At 43.0% G+C, this 27,173-nt stretch overlaps 1 protein-coding gene and 1 pseudogene across 1 annotated transcript in view; both read left to right on the top strand.

The window, feature by feature from the left end:
- Positions 1 to 27,173, top strand: part of THEM4 (thioesterase superfamily member 4) — a 79,816-nt gene continuing 52,643 nt past the window's right edge. Inside the window, exons 1-2 of the mRNA XM_053590580.1 lie at positions 1 to 68; positions 6,809 to 6,968. Of these exons, the coding sequence (XP_053446555.1) occupies positions 1 to 68; positions 6,809 to 6,968 (228 nt within the window). The remainder of the gene's footprint in view (positions 69 to 6,808; positions 6,969 to 27,173) is intronic.
- Positions 11,768 to 13,001, top strand: LOC128586041 (protein SSXT-like; annotated as a pseudogene).

Raw genomic sequence — 27,173 nt, 5'->3', positions numbered from 1 at the left:
ATGGGGTCGGTGGTGATGTCAGCTACCTACCCCACCCATCTTGAAACAGGGACCAAGAAGTCTAACACGTGCGTGAGTCAGGGACTCACATGAAAGCCGCAGCGGGGGACTGCCTGGCCTTTACCGGCTCCAGAATGGCTGAGAAGGCCCAGCGAGGAAAATGGTTCAGGGGGCCCCGCCCTTCGCGGGCGGGCCTGCCTCCAGAGTGTTACAGGCGCTGCTGCCTGAATCTGGATGCCTGAGTAAAGCTCAATAATAAAGGACCTTTATTATTGGCCCTTTGCATTAGTAATTTGTATAAATAGAAAAATATTTTTACAAACTGAATCTTTGTCAAAGGATAAAATTCTTGCCCTTTAAACCTTCTAATTGTCAGTTTGGCTGAATGAATGGGTGACTTCATGGTAAACTGGGATCCTGTTTTGTAGAAATTGAGTTTTTGAGAGTAAGAGAAATTAAACAGAAAGGAGAATAGCATTGTGTAAAGAAAGAATCTTGTGTAGTAAATTTTGTCCTGAAGCAGAATGATTGTGTAAGAAAGTGGAAGGCAGGGCAAAAGTTAAAGAAAGTTTAAAATGTTTGTAGATGGTCTGTGCAGGTTAAATGAAGTTCATAAAAGAGAATTTGTGAAAGAATTTACATGTGATCCAGTTGACTATGTATTTCCTTTAAAATCTTTTGGCTTGTAATTTTTTTTAAACAAATGTTTTAGGCCTTTGATATTTAACAAACCTTCCAAAATAAAAACTCTAAATCTGGGGCCTGGCGCCAGTAGGGCAGTGGTTGCAACACTGGCCACATGCACTGGGACTGGCGGGTTCAAACTTAGCCCAGGCCAACAACAACAACAACAAAAAAGACTTTAAATTTGGTCTTCTTAAAATATTAAGACCACTGAAAGTCATGAGAAAACAAATTAAACTTGTTTAATTTGTTAAAAATATATAAGAAACATTGTCAAATATGAAATGGTGATTAATTTTGTGTGGATTATGGTTATGTATGTTCCAATATTATAAAGCATTGGTCTGTCCTAACATATAAGACATAAATCTGTCCTAACATATATTATCGGTAATAATTTTAATTCGTCTAAAAAAAAGGTATTTTTTTATGTAACTGGCTGAGTCGAAAGTTTATCCAAAAAAGAAATATTAAGAGAGCCTGACATATTCTCTCAAATTCAAATTACTGATGTCTTTAAAAATTGAATACCTTTGTACTAAAAGCAGATTCTTAGAACTTTCATTGGAAAGATAACATGTCTATGAGTATTGCTAACTTAGCTTCAAAAAGAACAGAAATCAGTTATGTGGAACTGGACTAGTTTGTAATGGCTTTTTATTCAAAATATTGTTGATTCTTTCTGTGTTCTGTTTTCCAGAAGTCAAGAAATAATTTTCTGTCTTTTGAGTTATTTGTAGCTTTTCGAGCAATGTGTGTACTTATGAGTAGAGTTTGAAACATTATTTTTTTCTCTTCTTGATTTCTCTGGAATGTGAAAGCCATTTGTAAGTATTCTTAATTTCTGACAATACAGTTATTTGCATAAGTTCAATAAGGATCTGTTTTGTTTTATAGGACATAATGATGGCACTGGTCATTTTACCAAGGCTTTGGCTGGAATAACATTTCCAAAGGCGTCCAGACTGCGTTAAGGAATTAAGGTTGACTTTATAAGGCCAATAAAAAAAAGCCCTTTGGAAAACTGGCCAGATACCCATCAGTAACATTTCCTTATCTGTGGTAAGTAACGAAGGTCGCTTTCTGACAGGTCCGGGAATCAAAATGTGCTTGGGAACCTTAAGAGAAGAGGGATTTACCCAATGCATACAGGTATCTAATGGCACAGATGAAACCTGGCTCTGAAAGGCTTTCAAAAAGTCCAGCCTGAGATTCCTTATAAAAGGTTCCAGCAAAGCCAATTTTAAAGGAGAGAAGAGCCTAGATGGCTAACAATGAATTATTCTTACTGCACTTTATGCAAATAATCAGACCCCATATATTGAAAATGCAGTTTATTTTGGCAAATAAGTTAGTTCTACTATAATTTGCCTTTAATAAAGAGAGATAGGAGAGGAAAAAAAATAGTTTAAAAGGAGAAAAAAGAGGCTGTGGCCTACCCATATTAAATCCCAGCCTTGTCTGTACTGTCAACTCGTAAAATGAGATGTAATTATTTTACTAAATTGATCTATTAAATGGGACTAAGTGACTGGCCAAAGAATATAAAATTATATATAATAATTATATTTATTCTGAAACCTTAAGACTCAACAAAAGTCACCTGTTGGCTACACTGGAAAACTCGTGCAGTATTAAATGTTATCTAGAATTTCTTAGTAAATGATATAACTGTAAACACTGCATTCTATTCTGCTGAATCTGCTGCCAGCAGAAGCCAAGTGTCCCACTTGTCTGAACTTAAAAGAGACCATTTTCAGTGTAAGGCTGGCTCTAAGAAGCCAGAAGCTGTTTGTTTTCCAGCAAGAGACCAGACATAGAAACAGTACACATGGACCAGGTTGCCACAGGGGTTCAAAACACCCATGATTTTTAAAGAAGCGCTGACTCGTGACCTCCAGAAATTCCTGACTGAGGAATCAGAATGCGTGCTGTTCCAATATGTCAATGACCTCCTTTCAGGACACCCTACCCAGGAGGGCTGCACCTGAGGCATGGACTGTCTTTTATGACATCTAGAAGTATGTGGCTATAAAGTGTCTAAGCGAAAGGCCCAGATCTGCCAGCAGCAAGTATGTTATCTAGGATTTACTACTCAGCAAGGGGAAAAGAATCTAGGCATGGAACAGAGGCAGGTCATTAATCGCCTCCCCACCTCCAAGAGCTGAAAGCAGGTTCGGGAATTCTTAGGCCCGGTCAGCTTCTGTTGTCTTTAGATCCCCAACTTTGCTGTCTTAGCTAAGCCCTTGTATGAGGCAACTAAAAGAGAGGAGGGAGAGCCCTTGGAGTGAGAAGGAAAATAAGAACATGCCTTCTCCCAGCTAAAGATGAGGCTGATAGCTGCACCTGCATTAAAACTGCCAGACTTGGCCAAGCCCTTTACTCTATATGTCTCAGAGAAAAATAAAATGGCTGGGGTGTGTTAACCCAGCTAGTTGAGTCCTGGCAAAGACCTGTAGCCAACCTCTCTAAGGTGAGCTACGGAACCTATGGGATGAGGGGAGCCTCATCAGTTGGATGAAGTGGCAAGAGGATGGCCACCCTATTTACGGGCCCTAGCTGCTACTGCTCTCCTTGTGCAAGAAGCCAATAAGCTGACTCTAGGGCAGGGTCTCAGAGTGAAAGCACTGCACTCTGTGGTCAATTTAATGGACACTAAAGGACATTTTTGGCTCTCTAATGCAACACTCTGAACCAAGCCACACACCTTCCAGTCAGTGGAAGAGAGACTAAGCATGACTGTACAGAAATTATAGATAATGTGTACTCTAACAGACCTGACTTGCGTGACCAGCCCTGGACAGATGCAGACTAGAACTTGTATGTAGATGGAAGCAGTTGCATGACAGCACAAGGTGAGCAGTGGGCTGGGTATGCAGTAGTCACCTTAACAGAGACTGTGGAGGCTAAGCCCCTCCTTCAAGGGACATTGACTCACAAGGCTGAGCTAATTGCCTTGACTGGAACCTTAAATTAAGTCAAGGGAAAAATTTGAATGCTTTTCTGACTCTCCAAGTACACAGGACATTGTACAAGGAGAAGGGACTATTAAATTCCGGAAAAAAAAAAAAAGACATTAAGTATCAGCAGGAGATAACTTCAGTTGTTATAGGTAGTATAGAAACTCCAGAAAGTGGCGGTTATGCACTGTTGTGGCCATGAAAGGAATGCTTCCACCATCGCTAAAGAGAACACTAGGGTTAGTACTGAGGCAAAAAGGGTTGCATCCCAGCCCTACCAGGTGTCGCGAGTGGCTCCCCTCATCCCATAGGTTCCGGAGCTCACCCCTATCTACTCCTGGGAGGAAAAGGAATAGTTAGCAGCGGAAAGGAGCCAGGAAACAGAGAGAGGATAAATAAAGATGCCAGACGGACGAGTAGCAGTCTCCCAGATTCTAGGAGTGACAGGAGTATTCCATGAAGTTGCTGGGCCAGTACTTCTACATCTCCCACCTGCCAGCCCTGGCCAAAACTGTCAGTCTACAGTGTGTCACCAGCAGCCAGTTCAATGTGTGCCAAGGACCAGCGGTACCCCCAGGAATCCAGTCGTATAGAGCAACACCCTTTGAGGACTTCCAGTCTTTTGTGTCTGTACCTCTTGTCTCTCTGGAAGATCAAGAGGACCAAGTCTAAGTCTAGAATCAGAACCTGGTCCCCCTGAAACCAAGGTAGAAAGAACTTTACACCATTATCCTGACATCCAACATGCCCTGCTCCAGTCACATACTGGGAGCTGGCTGGTCAACGCACGGCTGAAGCCTGAGGAAAGTCCTCGAGGAATTTGCCTTAATTAAACTTTGAACTTTAGAGAAAAAAGAAAAAAGAGGGTTGTGCACTGCTCTAAGTAAAAAATGCTATTTTTACACTCATCACTCAGGAATAATGAAAGAATCAATGGCCCTTGTGTGGGAGAGCTTGCACAAGTATAAATTAGAAAGAGAAAATAACCAGAGCTGGTATAAATCTCTCTTGGCTAACGACTCTGATATTAGCCCTGGATGGTCCCCTGGTGTTATTACTCCTACTCCTGACTGTGGGCCCTTGCATTATCAATAGGCTCATCCCTTTTGTACAGGACTGTGTAAGAGCCGTACAACTGCTGGTCTTAAGAGGCCAATATCAGCCCCTTTCAGACAGAAAGCTAGAGATGACACACACGGTACCAGACCCATGATTGGGTCCTTGAATTTACAAGAAGAGGGGGGAATGAAAGAACCAGACCAGCGCCATCTTAGGAGTTAAGTTTCGCTCCCCCACACCATTTCACTCAGTAAGTTTAACTTTCCAGGCAAGCCCAGGCAATTCCCCGAAATCTTGAGACAACTGCCCACCAATCAGGGACACTCCCCCCCACCTGACCAATCCAGAAGCGCCCCCTTTGTTTTAAGCTGTGCACGCCCACCTGCCCTGCGGGACCATAAGAACCCCCTGCTCCAGAGCTTGGGGCTCCTGGCTTGGATCTTTTGTAGTAGAGACCCTGGGAGCCCAAGCTCGAACTTGCAATAAAAGGGCTGTTTTGCTTTTGCATCGGACTCAGCTCCTTGGTGGTCTTTGTGGGGGATTTCAAGATCTGAGCACAACAATACAACCCCCTGACTCGCTATAACTGGTGCCAAGCCCCCCTGAGCCAATTCTGTAACCCCACCCCTGGGCTAACTAACTGCCACGTTCTGCTTTTGTTTTCGCTTGCTTGCATGGCAATAAAAAAGGTATAAAAGGCAACCTGCTTTTCTCTTTGGGCCGTTGGCCTTTTGGGTGGCGGTCCCCTGCGGCAGGTGTAATAAATCACCATCTGATTTAACCTGAAGTGGGGTCCCAGTCTTTCTTATAGGTGGCAAATAATTACAACAAGCTTCCCAATAGCTGGGACTACAGGCACTCCCCACAGATACTCAACTCATTTTCCAATTTTTAGTGGAGACAGGGTCTCTGTCTTGCTCAAGCTGATCTCAGACACCTTAGCTCAAGGGATCCTTCCACCTTAGCCTCCCAGAATGCTAAAATTACAGGCATGAGCCACTGTGCTGGCCAACATAATATTTAAAAGTTCGATTTGGGGAGCCAAGCACGGTGGCTCATGCCTATAATTTCAGCACTCTGGGAGGCCAGTCGGGTAGATCACTTGAGCTTACCAGTTCGAGACCAGCCTAAGCAAGAGTTAGACCTCATCTCAAAAAAAATAAAATAGCCAGGTGTTGTGGTGGGCGCCTGTAGTCCCAGCTACTTGGGAGGCTTAAGCAAGATAATCACTTGAGCCCAAGAGTTTGAGGTAGCTGTGAGCTATGATGCCACAAAATTCGACCACAGGCAAGAAAGTAAGACTCTGTCTCAAAAAAATACTCATAGGACTGGGATGCAGAAATTATCTTCCCAGCCAGGAGGTTTCCAGAACAGGACGTTTCAGGTCTGTTGGATTGGTTCCCACACACCCCCAGGGTCTGGTTGGTGTAGCAGGTCTCCAAAATGCAAAGTCTGAAAACACCTTAAAGACCCACTAACGATTTACAACAGCAATGTTAACAATGTAACCCTAGTGCTTGGGATTTAGCACAGAAATGGTATCTCCAGAATCCCTAGTCTTAGGCTTTACAGCAGTGACAGGCGTGGGGAGAAGTCTCCAATCTTGCTGTTAGGGAGGATAGTGCCAGTAAGCAAGTAACAGTCAAAGCATCAAGGAAGTTAGGAAGCAACGGCCGGTTAACGGCTGTATCTGTACTTTATAAAAATCAGACCTTGATTACTGTTTATTCCCTGTGGTTCTGCATTATTATTTTTATTTATTTACTTATTTTTTAGTGGTGGGTTTTGGCCAGGGCTGGGTTTGAACTCACCACCTCCAACATATGGGACTGGTACCCTATCCCTTTGAGCCACAGGCGCTGCCCGGTTCTGCATTATTTTAATATAGATGGTTTCAGCGTGCGGGCTCAAGGGCCGAGGGGCCCACGGCAGAAACTGGGGCTGCTCCAGCTGCGCTTTCCCGGCTCCTGAGTGGCCCCAGTGTTCAGCAGCCACAGCAGAGTCCTCCGGGGCCAAAAGGCTGAGGCACCAAGTTAGCCTGACGGCCCCGCCCTCAGGGGATCCCCCACCAGGCTCCGCCCTTCACCCGCCTCCTGGTTTAACAGTGGGGAGAGCACGGTTTGGTGCGTGTGTGTGTCTCCCGCCGCCTGTGCGCTCGCGGCCGAGCGAGCTGGAGCCATGCTGAGGGGCTGCGCCGCGCACTTGCGTGCGCTCGGGGCCCTGCGCTTCCCGCGGGGAGGCGGAATCCCGGCACCCGGCGAGCTGGTAAGTCCACGTACGCTTCGGGCCGGGACCCGGCAGTGGTCACGGTCCGCCGGGTACCTGTGCGCAGGGCCGGCCGCTTCTGTGTGTGTTCGCTACCTCCGCCCGCCTCAGAGAGCAAGTTTGGGTCGGCCCAGACCGCGCGACGGGGCTCGGGAGTCCTTCAGTCCTGACACTGAAGACGACGGGAAGGTGACTCGGTTTCGGGGAGGGGTTACTTTATTTTCAAATTGATAAATGAAACTGTGCGGACTGTTAGACTAACCTGCGGCTTCAGCGTGTTGGCTCCGGAGGACCCTCCGCTGTGGCTGGGCACTGGGGCCATTCAGGAACCGAGAAGAGGCAGTTGGAGCGGCCCCAGTTCTGCAGTCAGCCCTTTGGCCTTTGAGCCCGCACCTACCGTGTGCAGAGGCTGTTTGGCCAGGTGTTGAAGCTGCTGTGGCTGCTGTTGTGATGAAGGTGAGCGAGGTCACACGACACACGGGGAGGTCTGGCTCTGAACTCCGCTCAGTCTTTGCGGACCCCACCCAGGAGAAGATTGCTGTGTCTTCAGGGCTCCCACCCTGAGGTCTCTGACTTTTCTTATTTATGAGAAGGGGCAGCTCCGAAAGTGAGTGGCTTCAGTGTGTCTGCTAATCTGGAGGCCCAGGTCAGCCTCCTCACCTTTAAAGAGTGTTGTAAGATTGGCTCGGCGCCTGTGGCTCAAGCAGCTAGGGCGCCAACCACATACACCTGAGCTGGTGGGTTTGACTCCAACAGGGGCCTGCCAAACAACAGTGACAACTACAACTAAAAAATATCCGGGCTCCTGTAGACCCAGCTACTTGGGAGGCGGAGGCAGGAGAATCGCTTAAGCCCAGGAGTTGGAGGTTGCTGTGAGCTGTGATGCACTCTACCCAGGGGGACAGCTTGAGGAGCTGTCTCAAAAAAAAAAAAGTGTTGTAAAATCGAATGAGATAATGCAAGGAAAGTGTTTGAACCGTAGTATTAAATAAATAGTGCCCTTCTTATTTCCCTGTGTTTCCTTGGTTGATGCATTCAGTGCTGTTTAAGCCCCAACCATAGAGTGAGAAGGCCAGCTTTGTCTCAAGGACTTTACATCTAGTGTGGGAGAACTGGATGTTAAAGGCAAAATTACAGCACATTTAGTTTAAAGATCTTAAATTGGCTTTAATTTGCAATTCTAGAATCAGGCAATACCTCATGCTATAAAATAGAATGACTATTTCCATGAGCTAAAGGCTGAAGAAAGCTGAAACCAGAACGAGCAGATAGGTTGTTTCAAAGTTGCTTTCCTTGAGGTTGCTTTCCTTGAAAAGGCTAAAGCAGATGAGACTTCCTTATCATTCCCCCTGAAGTGGCTTGTTTTGAGATTTGACTATTTTCTCTCTCTTCTGATTTCTTGGAAGGTCAGACAGACAACTTAGTTTCAACTTGATGCTGGGCAACTTGAGCATGAGTAACTCCATTTTGGTTTGGGCTGTTGTCCCTGGTACAGGAGCTCAGACAAAAACAATGGCCTCTTATACATTTTATTTGACAGTAGTGAAATTGCAAAATTAAAATATGCATGTGCTGTACTGTATGCTATAATAAAGTACTAGGAACATAGAGGGTGCAACAGCTCAGTACTGTATTGTGAAAGAATTGCTGGAGGACTTCAATGATTTAGGCAAGTTACAGTGTCTAATAAGCTCCTGTAGCTTTTCTAAAGAAAGAATAATGAATACAGATTGGTTACAAATCCTGTACCATCTTGCACACTGGAAAAGAAAATGTCTTGTTCTAATCTTAAAATGAATTTATCTCTTTAATTATATTTTGGACCTTGTAATCTGTGCTGAGAATATTTATTCATATTTATAAGCTTTATAAATCACATTTATTTTGTTTCAGTAACTTAATCTTAAAAGGAGGCACATACAAGCAGTCATAACTTTTTTTTAACAAGTCCTGCATGGTAAATGTATAACCCAAAGATCAAGCAAGATCTTTCCTTTATTCAGAACAACAAAAGGTAGTGATTAATCCTAACATTTATTCTTCTATCCTGTTAAGTATAGTCTATCCTGTGAAATTACAATTGTCTTTACTTTCAGGTATCTCTTAGTTCTCACCTCCTTGAACTGAAACTTTTTTTTTTTTTTTTTTGAGACAGAGTCTCACTTTGTCGCCCTCAATAGAATGCTATGGTGTCACAGCTCACAGCAACCTCAAACTCTTGGGCTTAAGTAATTCACTTGCCTCAGGGACTATAGGCACCCACTACAGCACCTGGCTAGTTTTAGAGACGAGGTCTCACTCTGCCTCAGGCTGGTCTCAAACTCCAGAGCTCAGGCAATCTTCCCACCTCAGCCTCCCAGAGTGCTAGCATTACAGGCATGAGCCACCTCGCCCCAGCCCAACTTTCATTATTTTTATCTCCCACATCATTATAGTGTCCATCATGGGTAACACACCCAAAATTAATAGTTTCATGCCTATTTTCTCTTCCCTGACCTACTCATGGACAATAACAAAAATCTCCTTCTTTTCATTCTGTCCACTCACAGTCTTCAAAGCCACAACTCTGAAATCATGTAAGACTCTTCTGCTTTCCCTTCCTCACAATTAGTAACTCCCCACATCCCTTATTTCCAGTATCCTAAATATCTTAAAACTGTCCATGGAAAAGAAGCCATGCTCTGGAAAATAATTTTTTTGAGGGGGGGGTACAAGAAACCAGGTTACACTGATTGCATTTGTTAGGTAAAGTACTTCTTAGAGTTGTGTCTTGCCCCCAAAAGGTGTGGCACACACCAAGACTCCCACCCCCCCCACCCCACCCCTGTCTCCTTCCCTCTCTCTTCTCTTCCTTTCCCCCACCCCCTCCCTCCTTCCCTCTCTTTGCTCTTCCTTTCTTCCACCCCACCCTCCTTCTTTCTCTCTCTGCTCTTCCCTTCCCCCACCGCCATTGTGTCATTAATTGTCGTTAATTGCCCTCATATCAAAATTGAGTACATAGGATTCATGCTTCTCCATTCTCGTGCTGCTTTACTAAGAATAATGTGTTCCACTTCCATCCAGGTTAATACAAAGGATGTAAAGTCTCCATTTTTTTAATGGCTGAATAGCATTCCATGGTGTACATATACCACGGCTTGTTAATCCATTCCTGGGTTGGTGGGCATTTAGGGTGTTTCCATATTTTGGCGATTGTAAATTGAGCTGCAATGAACAGTCTAGTGCAAGTGTCCTTATGATAAAAGGATTTTGTTCCTTCTGGGTAGATGCCCAGTAATGGGATTGCAGGATTAAATGGGAGGTCTAGCTTGGGTTCTTCGAGGATTCTCCATATTTCCTTCCAAAAAGGTTATATTAATTTGCAGTCCCACTGAAAATTACATTTTCAGTGTAAAAGTGTTCCCTTCTCTCCATGCCAACATCTGCAGTTTTGAGGTTTTGTGATGTGGGCCATTCTCGCTGGGGTTAGATGGTATCTCAGGGTGGTTTTGATTTGCATTTCTTTAATAATTAGGGATGATGAGCATTTTTTTGTATGTTTGTTAGCCATTCATTTGTCTTCTTTAGAGAAGGTTCTAGTCATGTCTCTTGCCCATTGATATATGGGATTGTAGGCTTTTTTCATGTGGATTAATTTGAGTTCTCTATAGATCCTAGTTATCAAGCTTTTGTCTGATTCAAAATATGCAAATTCCCATTGTGTAGGTTGTCTATTTGTTTTGGTTGTTGTCTCCTTAGCTGTACAGAAGCATTTCAGTTTAATTAAGTCCCATTTGTTTATTTTTGTTGTTGCAATTGCCATGGCAGTCTTCTTCATGAAGTCTTTCCCCAGGCCAATATCTTCAAGTGTTTTTTCTATGCTTTCTTTGAGGATTTTTATTGTTTCATGCCTTAAATTTAAGTCCTTTATCCATCTTGAATCAATTTTTATGAGTGGAGAAAGGTGTGGGTCCAGTTTCAATTTTTTGCATGTGGATATCCAGTTCTCCCAGCAACACTCTTTCTCCCAAGGTATGTTCTTGTTTGGTTTACCACAGATTAGGTGGCTGTAAGATGTTAGTTTCATTTCCTTGCTTTCTATTCCATTGCAAATGTCTATGTCTCTATTTTTGTGCCAGTATCATGCTGTCTTGACCACCATGGCTTTGTAAAACAGCCTAACATCTGGTATGCTGATGCTCCCAGCTTTTTTTTTTTTTTTTTTGTAGTTTTTGGCCGGGGCTGGGTTTGAACACACCACCTCTGGCATATGGGGCCGGTGCCCTACTCCTTTGAGCCACAGGCACCGCCCTGGCTTTGTTTTTATTACTAAGAACTGCCTTAGCTATATGGAGTTTTTTCTGGTTCCATACAAAACGCAGAATCATTTTTTCCAAGTCTTGAAAGTACGATGTTGGTATTTTAATAGGGATGGCATTGAATCTGTAGATTGCTTTGGGAAGTATAGACGTTTTAATAATGTTGATTCTCCCCAGCCATGAGCATGTGTTCTTCCATTTGTTAGTATCTTCTGCTATTTCCTTTCTTAGGATTTCATAATTTTCTTATAGAGGTCCTTTATCTCTTTTGTTAGGTATATTCCTAGGTATTTCATTTTCGTTGAAGCTGTGATGAAGGAAGTTGTGTCCTTAGTTAGCCTCTCATCTTGACTGTTATTGTCGTATACAAAGGCTACTGACTTGTAGTCATTAATTTTATATCCTGAGACATTACTGTATTTTTTGATGACTTCCAGGAGTCTTGTGGTTGAGTCTTTGGGGTTCTCGAGGTATAAGATCATATCGTCAGCAGCCCGAGAGACTGGTGTCTTTCCTTCAGTTTGTGGTTCACTGGGAGTGCTCGGGACTTGCCCATAGTGGTGATGTGGCAACATGTCTGTGGCATTCGCAGCCCTGAGGCAGCGAGGCAAGGGGGAGATCACTCCGGCGATTCAGAAGATGCTGGATGAAAACAACCATCTTACTCAGTGTATAATGGACTATCAGAATAAAAGTATCAGCAGATGTTGCATACAAACTTGGTATACCTTGCAACAATAGCAGATTCTAATCAAAATATGCAGTCTCTTTTACCAGCACCATCCACACAGAATATGCCTATGGGTCCTGGAGGGATAAATCAGAGTGGCCCTCCCCCATCTCCACGCTCTCACAACATGCCTTTAGATGGAATGGTAGGTGGGGGTCCTCCTGCACCACATATGCAGAACCAGATGAACGGCCAGATGCCTGGGCCTAACCATCTGCCTATGCAGGGACCGGGGACCCAATCAACTCAATATGACAAACAATTCCATGAATATGCCTTCGAGTAGCCATGTATCCATGGGAGGTTATAACCATTCCGTGCCATCATCACAGAGCATGCCAGTACAGAATCAGATAACAATGAGTCGGGGCAACCAATGGGAAACTATGGCCCCAGACCAAATATGAATACGCAACCAAACCAGGGTCCAATGATGCATCAGCAACCTCCGTCTCAGCAATACAATATGCCACAGGGAGGTGGGCAACATTACCAAGGACAGCAGCCACCTATGGGAATGATGGGTCAAATTAACCAGAGCAATCATATGATGGGTCAGAGACAGTTTCCTCCCTATAGACCACCTCAACAGGGCCCTCCACAACAATACTCAGGCCAGGAAGACTATTATGGGGACCAATACAGTCATGGTGGACAAGGTCCTCCAGAAGGCATGAACCAGCAATTACCTGATGGAAATTCACAATATGGCCAACAGCAAGATGCTTACCAAGGACCAACTCCCCAGCAGGGATATCCACCCCAGGGCAGCAGAGTTACCTGGGACAGCAACAGGGCTATGGTCCTTCACAGGGTGGTCCAGGTCCTCAGTATCCTAACTACCCACAGGGACAAGGTCAGCAGTAAGGGGGATACAGACCAACGCAGCCTGGACTACCACAGCCACCCCAGCAGAGGCCTTATGTATATGACCAGGAACAGTATGGAAATTACCAGCAGTGAAAAAGTACTTACATTCAAATAGCCATTATCTGTTAGCAGCCATATTGTCACCTTAGCACTGTGGACACCTCCCTGTAACTCTTCCATTCCATCTAGTTTTTGGAAAAACCTTATGGATAAGTGGCTGTTTCATCATTAAGCAGCCTTTGTGGTTTAGTTGTAAAAGGCTTTAGTAACTCAAAAATACTCTTGATTTCACATTTCTACTCTAGATGGCAACATTGGACAGAAAATGCAATGACATAACCCATTTGCAGTGATTTAAGAACTGTGTTTCAAATGGACTGTTACATACTGAAAGGTGTGAACAGCGTTGTATGTTTATGAAGGTTAAGGGAATTTAATACTTTTCCACAGATTTTTTTTTTGTAAGGGGAAGAGGGAAATGTACACTTTTTGACAGCAGCAATATTTTGTATATTATGTTTATTTCATGTGAATATGCAAGGTGGTACACTGCGCACTGGGCAGAATCAGAAATCCTCTGTTAATGTGGACTGGAGCATGGTAGATGATTGTTTTGGTCTCAAAAGGGTGAACTACAAAGATAAAGGTGAGAGAGAAGACAAAGCACAAAAAAAAAAAAAAAAAAGATCATATCGTCAGCAAAGAGGGAGAGTTTGACCTCCTCTGCTCCCATTTGGATGCCCTTTATTTCCTTGTCTTGCCTAATTGTATTGGCTAGAACTTCCAGCACTATGTTGAATACTAATGGTGACAGAGGACAGCCTTGTCTGGTTCCCATTCTAAGAGGAAAAGCTTTCAGTTTTACTCCATTCAGTAAAATATTAGCTGTGGATTTGTCACAGATAGCTTCGATCAGTTTAAGAAATGTGCCACCTATGCCTATACTCTTCAGTCTTCTAGTTAGAAAAGTATGCTGGATTTTACCAAATGTTTTTTTCTGCATCTATTGAGAGGATCATATGGTCTTTGTTTTTGCTTCTGTTAATACAGTGTATAACGTTTATGGACTTGTGGTTTAACATTATGTATGACTTTTTTTTTCTTTCTTTTTTTTTTTTTTTTTGTAGAGACAGAGTCTCACTGTACCGCCCTCGGGTAGAGTGCCGTGGCGTCACACAGCTCACAGCAACCTCTAACTCTTGGGCTTACGCGATTCTCTTGCCTCAGCCTCCCAAGCAGCTGGGACTACAGGCGCCCGCCACAATGCCTGGCTATTTTTTTGTTGCAGTTTGGCTGGGGCTGAGTTTGAACACACCACCCTCAGCATATGGGGCCGGCGCCCTACTCACTGAGCCACAGGTGCTGCCCACATTATGTATGACTTTTTTGATGATGAGCTGTAATCTATTGGCTAGGATTTTGTTGAGAATTTTTGCATCTATATTCATTAGTGAAATTGGTCTGAAATTCTCCTTTTTAGTTGGGTCTTTTCCTGGTTTCGGTATCTGGGTAATGTTTGCTTCATAGAACGTGTTAGGGAAGATTCCTTCCTCCTCAATTTTTTTGAATTTCTACAGTATGGGAATAAACTCTTCCTTGAAGGTTTGATAGAATTATGGTGTGAAGCCATCTGGACCAGGGCATTTTTTTGTAGGAAGATTTTTTTATTGTGTCTTTAGTCTCCATGCTTGAAATTGGTCTGTTCAGGAGCTCTTTCTTCCTGGCTAAGTCTAGGGAGAGGGAGTGATTCCAAATATTGATCCATTTTCTTCACATTGTCAAATTTCTGGGCATAGAGTTTCTGGTAGTATTCAGAGATAATCTCTCGTATCTCTGTGGCATCAGTTGTTATTTCCCCTTTATCATTTCTGATTGAGGTTACTAGAGATATTACTTTTCTATTTCTAGTTAGTCTGGCCAAAGGTTTATCTATTTTATTTATTTTTTTCAAAAAACCAACTCCTTATTTCATTAATTTTCTGAATGATTTGTTTTTAATTTCATTGATCTCTGATTTAATTTTGGAGATTTCTTTTCTTCTACTGGGTTTAGGCTTAAATTGTTCTTTTTCCAATTCTATAAGATGGCTAGTGAATTTATTGACATGCTGTCTTTCTGTTTTTTGAATGTAGGCATCTAAAGCAATAAATTTTCCTCTCAAAACTTCTTTTGCAGTATTCCACAGGTTTTGGTAGCTTGTGTCTTCATTGGTGTTATGCTCAAGGAAGTTAATGATTTCCTGTTTTATTTCTTTCTGCACCCATCTGTCATTCAACAGAAGGTTGTTTAATTTCCATGCCTTTGTGTGGAGTTGAACATTTTTGCTAAAGTTGAGTTCCACCTTTAGTGCCTTGTGGTCTGAGAAGATTCAAGGCAAAATTTCAATTCTTTTGATTCTGTCGAGGTTTGTTTTGTGTACTAGGATATGATCAATTTTGGAGAATGTTCCATGGGGCGATAAGAAGAATGTATATTCTTTAGCTTTGGGATGGAGTGTTCTATATGCATCTATCAAGCACAGGTGTTCTAGGGTCTCATTTAAGTCCCTTATATCTTTAATTTCTGGTTAGAGGATCTGTCCAGCTCTGTAAGAGGAGTGTTAAATTCCCCTGTTATTATGGTGTTATAGGATATCATATTGCTCTAGACTAATTAAGGTCTGTTTCAATAATCTGGGAGCATTTAAGTTGGGTGCATAAATATTTAGAATTGAAATGTCTTCTTGTTGTATTTTTCCCTTGACCAATATAAAGTGACCATCTTTGTCTTTTTTTTTTTTTTTTTTTGAGACAGAGCCTCAAGCTATCACCCTGGGTAGAGTGCTGTGACATCACAGCTCACAGCAACCTCCAACTCCTGGGCTCAAGTGATTCTCCTGCCTCTGCCTCCCAAGTAGCTGGGACTACAGGTGCCTGCCACAACGCCCAGCTATTTTCTGATTGCAGCTGTCATTGTTGTGTGGCAGGTTGGGCTGGATTGGAACCTGCCAGCTCAGGTGTATGTGGCTGGTGCCTTAGCTGCTTGAACCTCAGGCGCCAAGCCCATCTTTGTCTTTTTTGACTTTAGTTGCTTTAAATCCACATGTATCTGAAAATAAGATTGCAACTCTTCTTTTCTTCTGAATTCCATTTGCCTGAAAAATTGTCTTCCAACCCTTAACTGAGTTTTAATTTGTCTTTTGAGGCTAGGTGTGTCAGCCAAACTATGCCTCCTCAGTGGGAAATTCAAGCCATTAACATTTATTGAGATAATTGAAAAGTGTGGTAGTGTTCTATTCATCTTATTTTTTGAGAGTCCATTGCTTAGTTTTATCTTTTGCATCATTGTGGAAGTTAGGTTCTGTCCTTTAATTTCTGAGTTCTTAGTTTGCTCTTGATCCATTGTGATGGTCAGTGTGTAGACCAGGTTGAAGTATTTCCTTCCTGTAGAGCTGGTCTTGTGGCAAATATCCTCAATGTTTGTATATCAGTAAATGATTTAATTTCTCTGTCAATTTTAAAGCTTAGCTATTGCTGTCCACTTACCCTAGTCATTGAGGCAGAGGTAAACACTGCAGGCAAAATGAATGATTTGCAAAGGGAAGACTGAGGCTCGCTTAGTCCTTCAGCACAGCCCATCTTTATTCACTTTCTTATATATCCAAACTCATCAGATAAAATTAACCAAAAGAAAAGAACAAATGGAATAATCAAAAACTGCATACAAATTCCTCCTCAGCATAAATGTTACAAAGCACATACACATCATTTCTAATTCTGGAGCATTTAACTTAAAGATAAACCTCAAGGACGCTAGGCTGTCTGTTCTGTTTGCCTGTTTCTCAAATGAAACTTTTTGTGTAACTTGAAGTTAGGGAACAAAATGCAATAGTCCATTGCCCTAGGCAGGTGTTAAATCTCCAGCTGCAACTTGGCAGGCCCTCTTGGATTCTTTTCTCAAGGCATAACTGCCTTGCTGTAATTAGCAAGGCCATTTCAACAAACAAGGAGGAATTAACCCCTAAGTCTGTGCTGTTTTAGCAAGTAGGGAGGAGTTAACCCCTGAGTCTGGCTTATCTAGCCAAGAATGGAATTTTCTCTTCTCAGGGCCTCGTATCTCAAGAAGCACATATGAGACTGAGTAACCGTTCCGTGGTGCAGTGGACTGTGCCCCTTCACTTAGCTTAGCAGGATATAGAATTCTGGGCTACCATTGACTTCTGGCTTGAAAAGTTTCATTAGAGAAGTCTGCAGTCACCATGATGGATTTGCCCCTGTATGTCAATTGGCGCTTACTTCTGGCAGCTTGAAGAATCTTTTCTTTTGTCTTGACTTTGGACAGATTCATCACTAAGTCTTGGAGAAGCTCTGTTAGAGTTGAGGCAACCTGGGGTTCAGTATCCCTCTGAAAGGAGTGTGTCAGAATCCTTGGTGATATTTGGGAAATTTTCATTTATAATATTCTCTAGTATGGCTTCCATTCCTCTGGGGCATTCTTCTTCCCCTTCTGGGATACCTATAACTCGTATGTTTGAACGCTTCACAAACTCCCATAATACTGTCAGTGAATGTTCTGCTTTCTTTCTCTTCTTTCTGCCTCTTTAATTATCTGAGTTATCTCAAGAGCTTTGTCCTCTACCTCTGAGATTCTTTCTTCTGAATGGTCTAATCCAGGGGTCTTCAAACTTTTTAAACAGGGGGCCAGTTCACTGTCCCTGTTCACTGTCCCAGCCCGTTGGAGGGCTGGACTATAGTTTTAAAAAAAACTATGAATAAATTCCTATGCACACTGCACATATCTTATTTTGAAGTAAAAAAATAAAACGGGAACAGATACAATCACACCACCTCATGTGGCCCGTGGGCCGTAGTTTGAGGACCCCTGGAATCTGTTGTTAATACTTTCTATTGCATTTTTATGATCCCTAATGGACTGCTTCAGTTCCCTCAGCTCTGCTATATCCTTTCTACATTCTTCATATCGTTCATCTCTTATTTGATTCTGTTTTTGGATTTCCTTTTGGTTATTTTCCACTTTATCAGCAGTTTCCTTCATTATTTCCATCATTTCCTTCATCATTTTCATCATCTACATCCTAAATTTCCTTTCTGTCATTTCTAACATTTCTTTATAGGTGGACTCCTCTGCAGTAGCTACCTCATGGTCCCTTGGGGGAGGGGAGGTTGCTCTGGACTGGTTTTTCATGTTGCCAGGATTTTTCTGCTAATTCTTCCTCATGAGTGTTTACTTTTATCTGTTTCCTTGCCCTAATTTTCCTTTCACTTCCTCTTGCTCTCCAAGTTACCATGCCTCTGGACTAGGGTTTCAATGAATCCCAGTGTGCCGAAACCAGTCTCACTCTATGCTCCTGAGGGCCAAGGCTATAAGGCATCTCAGTCACTAGATTACTTTCCCAAGGTCTCATGCCCAATCCTTGCTCTGCAACCCTGAGGGCGGAGCTTGCAGGTCAGTTCTCTGACAATGGCTCTGTGCAGTCCACTGCCAAACACTATCCACTGCTTTTGTCCTTCTCATGGGGTCCAGAAGTCTCTCACTGAATCCTCGTGTCCCCAGAGGGCTGTTTCTAGGCAGATCCCACCAGCCAGAGATGCCTGAACTCTTCTCTTCCCAGTCTCACCGTGCCCAGTTGCAAGGAAGCTGTTACTTGGCTCCCATCTTGCTCCTCCTCACTCTGGAAGATAATTTAAAGAGGTTTATTCTGAGCTATTTTTTTTTTTTAATGATGAAAAACTTTTTTCTGCATCAAGGTATCTGGAAAATGAATTCTGAGCCAAATTTGAGGACCATGACCTAGAGCCACACCCAAGAAACCTTGAGCAAGTGGACTTGAGGTGGTGGGGTTATAGTTTGGTTTTATACATTTCAGGAATTACAGATGAAGTCATAAGTCGATGCATGGAAAGCAAATATATATATATTGGTTTGGCCAGAAAAGGTAGGACATCTGAAAGCAGGAGCTTACAGATTATAGGTAGGTTTAAAGATTCTTTAGCTGTCATTTGGCTGAAAGAATTAGGCTCTAAAAGACCTAAAAAGTGAAAAGGAATGCTTGAGTTAAGATGAGGGTCTGTTTATCAGAGACAAAACTACAGGACATATGCCCAAGTGGTTTGTTATGTATATTGAGGACTTGCAGGTAGGTCTTACATGGCTTTAAGCCTAGTAATTACTCGCAGAGGACATCTCTAGGAATGGGAAGGGGGCATGATAAGGCCTGTTGATCTCCTTTCTCATGTCCAGCAACTCAGTTTTAGGGATCCCTTTGGCCAAGAGCCGGTCCAGTCAGTTAGTTGCTGTGGAGGCGCCTTAAGATTTTATTTTAGTTTACAAAACTTCTCTCCTCATTCCTTTGTACCTAGTTCAGGTTCTGCCCATACCTCACAGCCTGGACCTTTTTAACAATCTTTTAACTGGTTTTCCTATCATCGCATCTCACCATTTTAATTCATCATTTACAACAGCTGGAGCTTTCCAAAACCTATGCTCATGTTCTCTTTTGCTTAAAACTCCTTAAGATTTCCCCATGAGGGAAAAAGGTGTTTTATTCAAATACCTTCATAATCTTTAAAGACTCCTTTTTTAAAAAAAAATTTTTTTTCAAGAATTTTGGGGATCGGAGACAAGATGGCGGACTGAAGCCAGCTTTCAACAAAGGCTCCCGTCCAGAAGGAGAGTTAAGGGACAGGAATTTAGTAAGTATCCTGGTGGACTTGAGCCTCACCAAGAGAGAAGGCTGAAGAACGCACATCAACACCGCTGAGGCAAGTTGTGATCACAAGGACGCAAACAAAAGGTACAAAATCCACCACCAAGCAGACGGGAGTCCCCCTCCCCCATGAGACCGGCTCTGTAGCCCCACAATTGAACAAGTGGGCAGAAATTAAAGCCCCTCCCACTACACTCCACGGGAGAGACCTTCTAAAAACTGGACCTACCTCCCCTACTGGGGTGCCGTGGCGTTCTCCTGCCGGACATAGGGCTGAATAAAACTTTGGGAATCCTTTGCCGGCAACCCTGAATCCCCGGCGCTCCCCTCCCGCCCACTGAGGTCTGGAGGCCTGTCCCCCAGGACTTCGGATCCTTGGGTGATTTCTCAAGGGGAGTGGACAGTCCCCGAGTTGCGTCTGGTCAGCATTGACTCTGAGGCGCGCCGAGTGAGGAGAGGGCACCGGGCTGAGGGGGAGTCACGCCTCGCGGCACTTCCCTGCGGTGCAGTGCACCAACCCTCCCCGGGCATACGGGGCCCAAGACTGAATCAGACTCTGGCCTCCCCGCTGAGAGCTGAGAACCCCTACTCTCACTCGGGGTCTGAGGGCCTATCCCCCAGGAGTTCGGCTCCTTGGGTGATTTCTCGAGGGGAGTGCACAGTGCCTGAGCTGCGTCAGGTCAGCGCTGACTCTGGGATACGTGAGCGAGGAGAGGGCACTCCGCTGAGGGGAAATCAAGCCTTGGCGGCACTTCCCTGCAGTGCAGTGCAGGAGCCCTCCCCGGGCACAAGACTGAATCAGACTCTGGCCTCCCCGCTGAGAGCTGAGAGCCCCTACTCTCACTCGGGGTCTGAGGGCCTATCCCTCCGGAGTTCGGCTCCTTGGGTGATTTCTCGAGGGGAGTGCACAGTGCCGGAGCTGCGTCAGGTCAGCGCTGACTCTGGGATACGTGAGCGAGGAGAGGGCACTCCGCTGAGGGGAAATCAAGCCTTGGCGGCACTTCCCTGCGGTGCAGTGCAGGAGCCCTCCCCGGACCGTAGTATTGCGTGAAACTGAATGAAACTCTAGCTTCCCCCCGCCCCACTCCCAATCCGGGTCTGGGCGCCCATCCCCCAAGAGTTCTGATTCTTGGGGGATCTCTTAAGGGGTGTGGACCCAGCACAAACTGCGGCCGCTCAGTGCTGACTCTGGGGCGCGGGACAGAGGAGAAAAGGGTCGCCTGAGTGCCCACACCAGAGCAGCAGTTCCCTGGAGGTAGATCAACAGCCGTTTTTTCTTTAACGGCAGAACGCTCACTTCTGGATATTCTGAGGCCACACCCCCTGTCTCCCTGGGCAACCAGAGGAGGCCACCTGTGTCACGACTCACAAACCCAGAAGCCTCCAGGGCGGGGCCGACCCAGAGAGGTGTTCAGACGCAATTCTCCAGCAGCAAAGACGTTTGAACTCAAAACAGCCCGTCTCCTGTAGGCGACGACAGGAACAGAGACAGAACCTCACAAAGTTGTCTGTTCTGTTCTGTTCTGTTAGCAGCATCCATCAGGGACGGGGCTAAGCCTGAGTGAACACCTCCTTCCCATCACCTGCATCAAACACTCAAAGATGTCAGGCCCCATCTCCTCCTGCTAGATAGCGGCAGTCTGCGGGGGCCTGGCAGACTTCCTCGCGATTCAGGCAGGTGCAAACCCCTGGAGTGTCTGTTCACTGCAGGCAACTGGGTTAGCCATCTGCAGAGATACCAGTGACTGGGTCCGACGGAGGGGCAAAGTGGGGAAGGAGACGTCAACCTTCCCAGACTGCTCTGTTTGCGGGGTGGCTCCTCCTGACTCCACGCTGCACTGGAGTGAGCTGTCTCAGAGGAGTCACCAGGCCCCTGTGATCCAGTTCCCAGAGACCTCTTGAACCCTTCCACCTGAGACAAGTGCCGATTGAGACAGTTGATTCGGACCTTTTGAACTGGGCTAATAGACTGAGGACTTTTCAGGTGGTGCCCTGGGTGTGCGATTGTAGGAAGGTTTGATTCTCCTTTTCCAACTGGGGCCAGAGGTGGGCAGGCGGGGTGACTTAATTGCTGATTTTTCCACACAGCTGAGACTTCAAGCCAGAGTAGAAGTTGCAATAGGATAGAACAGAAACCAGCTGAAAACAAGACAGAACCACTTTGCTCCACCACACCAGACAGGGCCCCAGTTTCTCAGGCCACAACACTGTACGGGCCCTCGATAAAACCCCAGGGGAAAAACCAAAGGGAGTAAACCATGGGGCGGAATCAGCGGAAAAACTCTGGTAACATGAATAACCAGAATAGATCAACCCCCCCAAGAAAAGATACGGCAGATGTGATTGAAGATCCCATTCATAAACAACTGGCTGAGATGTCAGAAGTCGAATTCAGAATTTGGTTTGCAGACAAGATTAATAAAATGGAATTAGGAATTCGTGGAGAAATTCAAAAACTGTCTCAAGAATTTAACGAATTTAAAGACAAAACCACCAAAGACTTAGACACACTGAAACAAGAACTTACAGCCCTCAAAGATATGAAAAATACAGTAGAATCCCTCAGTAACAGAATGGAGCAAGCAGAAGAAAGGATTTCTGACATTGAAGATAAAGTCTTCGAACGCTCCCAATCTCTCAAAGAGGAAGAGAAATGGAGAGCAAAAACGGATCACTCACTCAGAGAGCTCTCAGATAATTCGAAAAAACATAACATAAGGGTTATAGGAATTTCGGAGGCTGATGACGTGGCAGCCAAGGGCACAGAGGCCCTTCTACATGAAATTATGAAAGAAAATTTTCCAGACATGCCTAGAGAATCTGAAATTCAGATAGCAGACAGCTTCAGAACCCCAGCACGATTCAACCCCAAAAAGCGATCTCCCAGACATATCATAATTAGCTTCACTAAACTTAACATGAAAGAGAAGATTCTCAAAGCAGCCCGGCGAAAGAAAACTATAACGTACAAAGGTAAGAATATTAGAATAACTGCAGATCTCTCTGCTGAAACTTTTCAAGCAAGAAGAGGCTGGTCATCAACTTTTAATCTCCTAAAGCAAAAAAACTTTCAACCCAGGATCTTGTATCCAGCTAAACTGAGTTTCATCTATGATGGAGAAATTAAATACTTCAATGACATTCATATGTTGAAAAAATTTGCCATAAGTAAACCAGCTCTTCAGGATGTTCTCAGACCTATCCTCCACAATGACCAACCCAATCCTATACCACAAAAGTAAACTCACTCAGAAACTTCGGATCAAACTCCAACTTCCACACTGGCGAAAGGATTAAAAATGTCCACTGGACCTTTGAAAAACTCAATACCCAAAATTCCACCAGACTTATCAATACTCTCCATCAATGTGAATGGCTTAAACTGTCCTCTAAAGAGGCATAGGTTAGCTGACTGGATACAAAAACTTAAGCCAGATATTTGTTGCATACAAGAGTCACATCTCAACTTAAAAGACAAATACAGACTCAGGGTGAAAGGATGGTCATCCATATTTCAGGCAAATGGTAATCAGAAAAAAGCAGGTGTTGCAATTTTATTTGCAGATACAGTAGGCTTTAAACCATCAAAAGTAAGGAAGGACAAGAATGGTCACTTCATATTTGTTAAGGGTAATACTCAATATGACGAGATCTCAATTATTAATATCTATGCACCCAACCAGAATGCACCTCAATTTATAAGAGAAACTCTAACAGACATGAGTAACTTGATTTCCTCCAGCTCCATAATCGTTGGAGATTTCAACACTCCCTTGGCAGTGTTGGATCGATCCTCCAGAAAGAAGCTGAGCAAAGAAATCTTAGATTTAAACCTAACCATCCAATATTTAGATTTAGCAGACATCTACAGAACATTTCATCCCAACAAAACTGAATACACATACTTCTCATCAGCCCACGGAACTTACTCCAAAATTGATCACATTTTAGGTCACAAGTCTAACCTCAGTAAATTTAAAGGAATAGAAATTATTCCGTGCATCTTCTCGGACCATCATGGAATAAAACTTGAATTGAGTAACAACAGGAATCTGCATACCCATACAAAAACATGGAAGTTAAATAACCTTATGCTGAATGATAGCTGGGTCAGAGATGAGATTAAGAAAGAAATCACCAATTTTTTGGAACAAAATGACAATGAAGACACAAGCTATCAGAACCTCTGGGACACTGCAAAGGCAGTTCTAAGAGGGAAATTTATAGCACTGCAAGCCTTCCTCAAGAGAACGGAAAGAGAGGAAGTTAACAACTTAATGGGACATCTCACGCAACTGGAAAAGGAAGAACATTCCAACCCCAAACCCAGTAGAAGAAAAGAAATAACCAAAATTAGAGCAGAATTAAATGAAATTGAAAACAAAAGAATAATACAACAGATCAATAAATCAAAAAGCTGGTTTTTTGAAAAGGTCAATAAAATAGATAAACCTCTGGCCAACCTAATCAGGAAAAAAAGAGTAAAATCTCTAATATCATCAATCAGAAACAACAAAGACAAAATAACCACAGACTCATCAGAAATCCAAAAAATCCTTAATGAATATTACAAGAAACTTTATTCTCAGAAATATGAAAATCTGAAGGAAATAGACCGATACTTGGAAGCACGCCACCTTCCAAGACTTAACCAGAATCAAGTGGAAATGTTGAACAGACCCATATCAAGTTCAGAAATAGCATCAACTATACAAAACCTCCCTAAAAAGAAAAGCCCGGGACCAGATGGTTTCACGTCAGAATTCTACCAAACCTTTAAAGAGGAATTAGTACCTATATTACTCAACCTGTTCCAAAATGTAGAAAAAGAAGGAAGACTACCCAACACGTTCTATGAAGCAAATATCACCCTGATCCCCAAACCAGGAGAAGACCCAACAAGAAAAGAAAATTATAGACCAATATCACTAATGAATATAGATGCAAAAATATTCAACAAGATCCTAACAAACAGAATCCAGCAACACATCAAACAAATTATACATCATGACCAAGTTGGTTTTATCCCAGGGTCTCAAGGCTGGTTCAATATACGTAAATCTATAAATGTAATTCAGCACATAAACAAATTAAAAAACAAAGACCATATGATTCTCTCAATTGATGCAGAAAAAGCTTTTGATAATATCCAGCATCCCTTCATGATCAGAACACTCAAGAAAATTGGTCTAGAAGGGACTTTTCTTAAACTGATAGAGGCTATCTACAGCAAACCCACAGCCAATATCATATTGAATGGAGTTAAATTGGAATCATTTCCACTCAGATCAGGAACCAGACAAGGCTGCCCATTGTCTCCATTGCTTTTCAACATTGTAATGGAAGTTTTAGCCACCGCAATTAGGGAAGAAAAGGCGATCAAGGGTATCCATATAGGGTCAGAAGAGATCAAACTCTCGCTCTTCGCAGATGATATGATTGTGTATCTGGAAAACACTAGGGACTCTACTACAAAACTCCTAGAAGTGATCAAGGAATACAGCAGCGTCTCAGGTTACAAAATCAACATTCATAAATCGGTAGCCTTTATATACACCAACAACAGTCAAATTGAAAAAGCAGTTAAGGACTCTATCCCATTCACAGTAGTGCCAAAGAAGATGAAATATTTGGGAATTTACCTAACAAAAGACGTGAAAGATCTCTATAAAGAGAACTATGAAACTCTAAGAAAAGAAATAGCTGAAAATGTTAACAAATGGAAAAACATACCATGCTCATGGCTAGGAAGAATCAACATTATCAAAATGTCCATACTACCCAAAGCAATATATACTTTCAACGCACTCCCTATTAAAGCTCCACTGTCATATTTTAAAGATCTTGAAAAAACATTACTTCGTTTTATATGGAATCAGAAAAAACCTCGAATAGCCAAGACATTACTCAGAAATAAAAACAAAACAGGAGGAATCACACTACCAGACCTCAGACTTTACTACAAATCGATAGTGATCAAAACAGCATGGTATTGGCACAAAAACAGAGAAGTAGATATCTGGAATAGAATAGAGAACCAAGAGATGAATCCAGCTACTTACCGCTATTTGATTTTTGACAAGCCAATTAAAAACATTCAGTGGGGAAAAGATTCCCTATTTAACAAATGGTGCTGGGTGAACTGGCTGGCAACCTGCAGAAGACTGAAATTGGACCCACACCTTTCACCATTAACTAAGATAGACTCTCATTGGATTAAAGATTTAAACTTAAGACATGAAACTATAAAAATACTAGAGGAGAATGCAGGGAAAACCCTTGAAGAAATTGGTCTGGGTGAGTATTTCATGAGGAGAACCCCCCGGGCAATTGAAGCAGCTTCAAAAATACACTACTGGGACTTGATCAAACTAAAAAGCTTCTGCACAGCTAAGAACACAGTAAGCAGAGCAAGCAGACAGCCCTCAGAATGGGAGAAGATATTTGCAGGGTATAACTCTGACAAAGGTTTAATAACCAGAATCCACAGAGAACGCAAACGCATCAGCAAGAAAAAAACAAGGGATCCCATCGCAGGCTGGGCAAGGGATTTGAAGAGAAACTTCTCTGAAGAAGACAGGCGCACGGCCTTCAGACATATGAAAAAATGCTCATCATCTTTAATCATCAGAGAAATGCAAATCAAAACTACTTTGAGATATCATCTAACTCCAATGAGACTAGCCTATATCACAAAATCTCAAGACCAGAGATGTTGGCGTGGATGCGGAGAAAAGGGAACACTTCTGCACTGCTGGTGGGAATGCAAATTAATACATTCCTTTTGGAGGGATATATGGAGAACACTCAGAGATCTAAAAATAGATCTGCCATTCAATCCTGTAATTCCTCTGCTGGGCATATACCCAGAAGACCAAAAATCACAACATAACAAAGATATTTGTACCAGAATGTTTATTGCAGCCCAATTCATAATTGCTAAGTCATGGAAAAAGCCCAAGTGTCCATCGATCCACGAATGGATTAATAAATTGTGGTATATGTATACCATGGAATACTATGCAGCCTTAAAGAAAGATGGAGACTTTACCTCTTTCATGTTTACATGGATGGAGCTGGAACATATTCTTCTTAGTAAAGTATCCCAAGAATGGAAGAAAAAATATCCAATGTACACAGCCCTACTATGAAACTAATTTGGGACTCTCACATGAAAGCTATAACCCAGCTACAACTTAACAATAGGGGGAAGTGGGAAAGGGGGGGGTGGGTAGAGGGAGGGGAATCGGTGGGATCACACCTGTGGTGCATATTACAGGGGTATTTGCGAAACTTGGTAAATGTAGAATATAAATGTTTTGGCACAGTAACTGAGATAACGCCGGAAAGGCTATGTTAACCACTGGGATAAAAATGTGTCAAATGGTTTATGAAGTGAGTGTATGATGCCCCATAATCATATCATTGTATACACTTATGATTTAATAAAAAAATTAAAAAAAAAAAAAAAAAAAAAGGCTTATCCATGGTGCAGTATGTTTTAAGATTGAATAATATTCCGTTACATGGATAGACCACATAAAAAAAAAAAAAAAAAAAAGAATTTTGGGGATAATCAAAAAAGAATTCTTTAATTAGCT

This window comes from Nycticebus coucang, chromosome 5 (genome assembly GCF_027406575.1).
Source record: "Nycticebus coucang isolate mNycCou1 chromosome 5, mNycCou1.pri, whole genome shotgun sequence".
NCBI classification, from domain to species: Eukaryota; Metazoa; Chordata; class Mammalia; order Primates; family Lorisidae; genus Nycticebus; species Nycticebus coucang.
The sequence above is the reverse complement of the archived record's forward strand: the minus strand, read 5'-3'. Positions and strand labels throughout refer to the sequence as shown.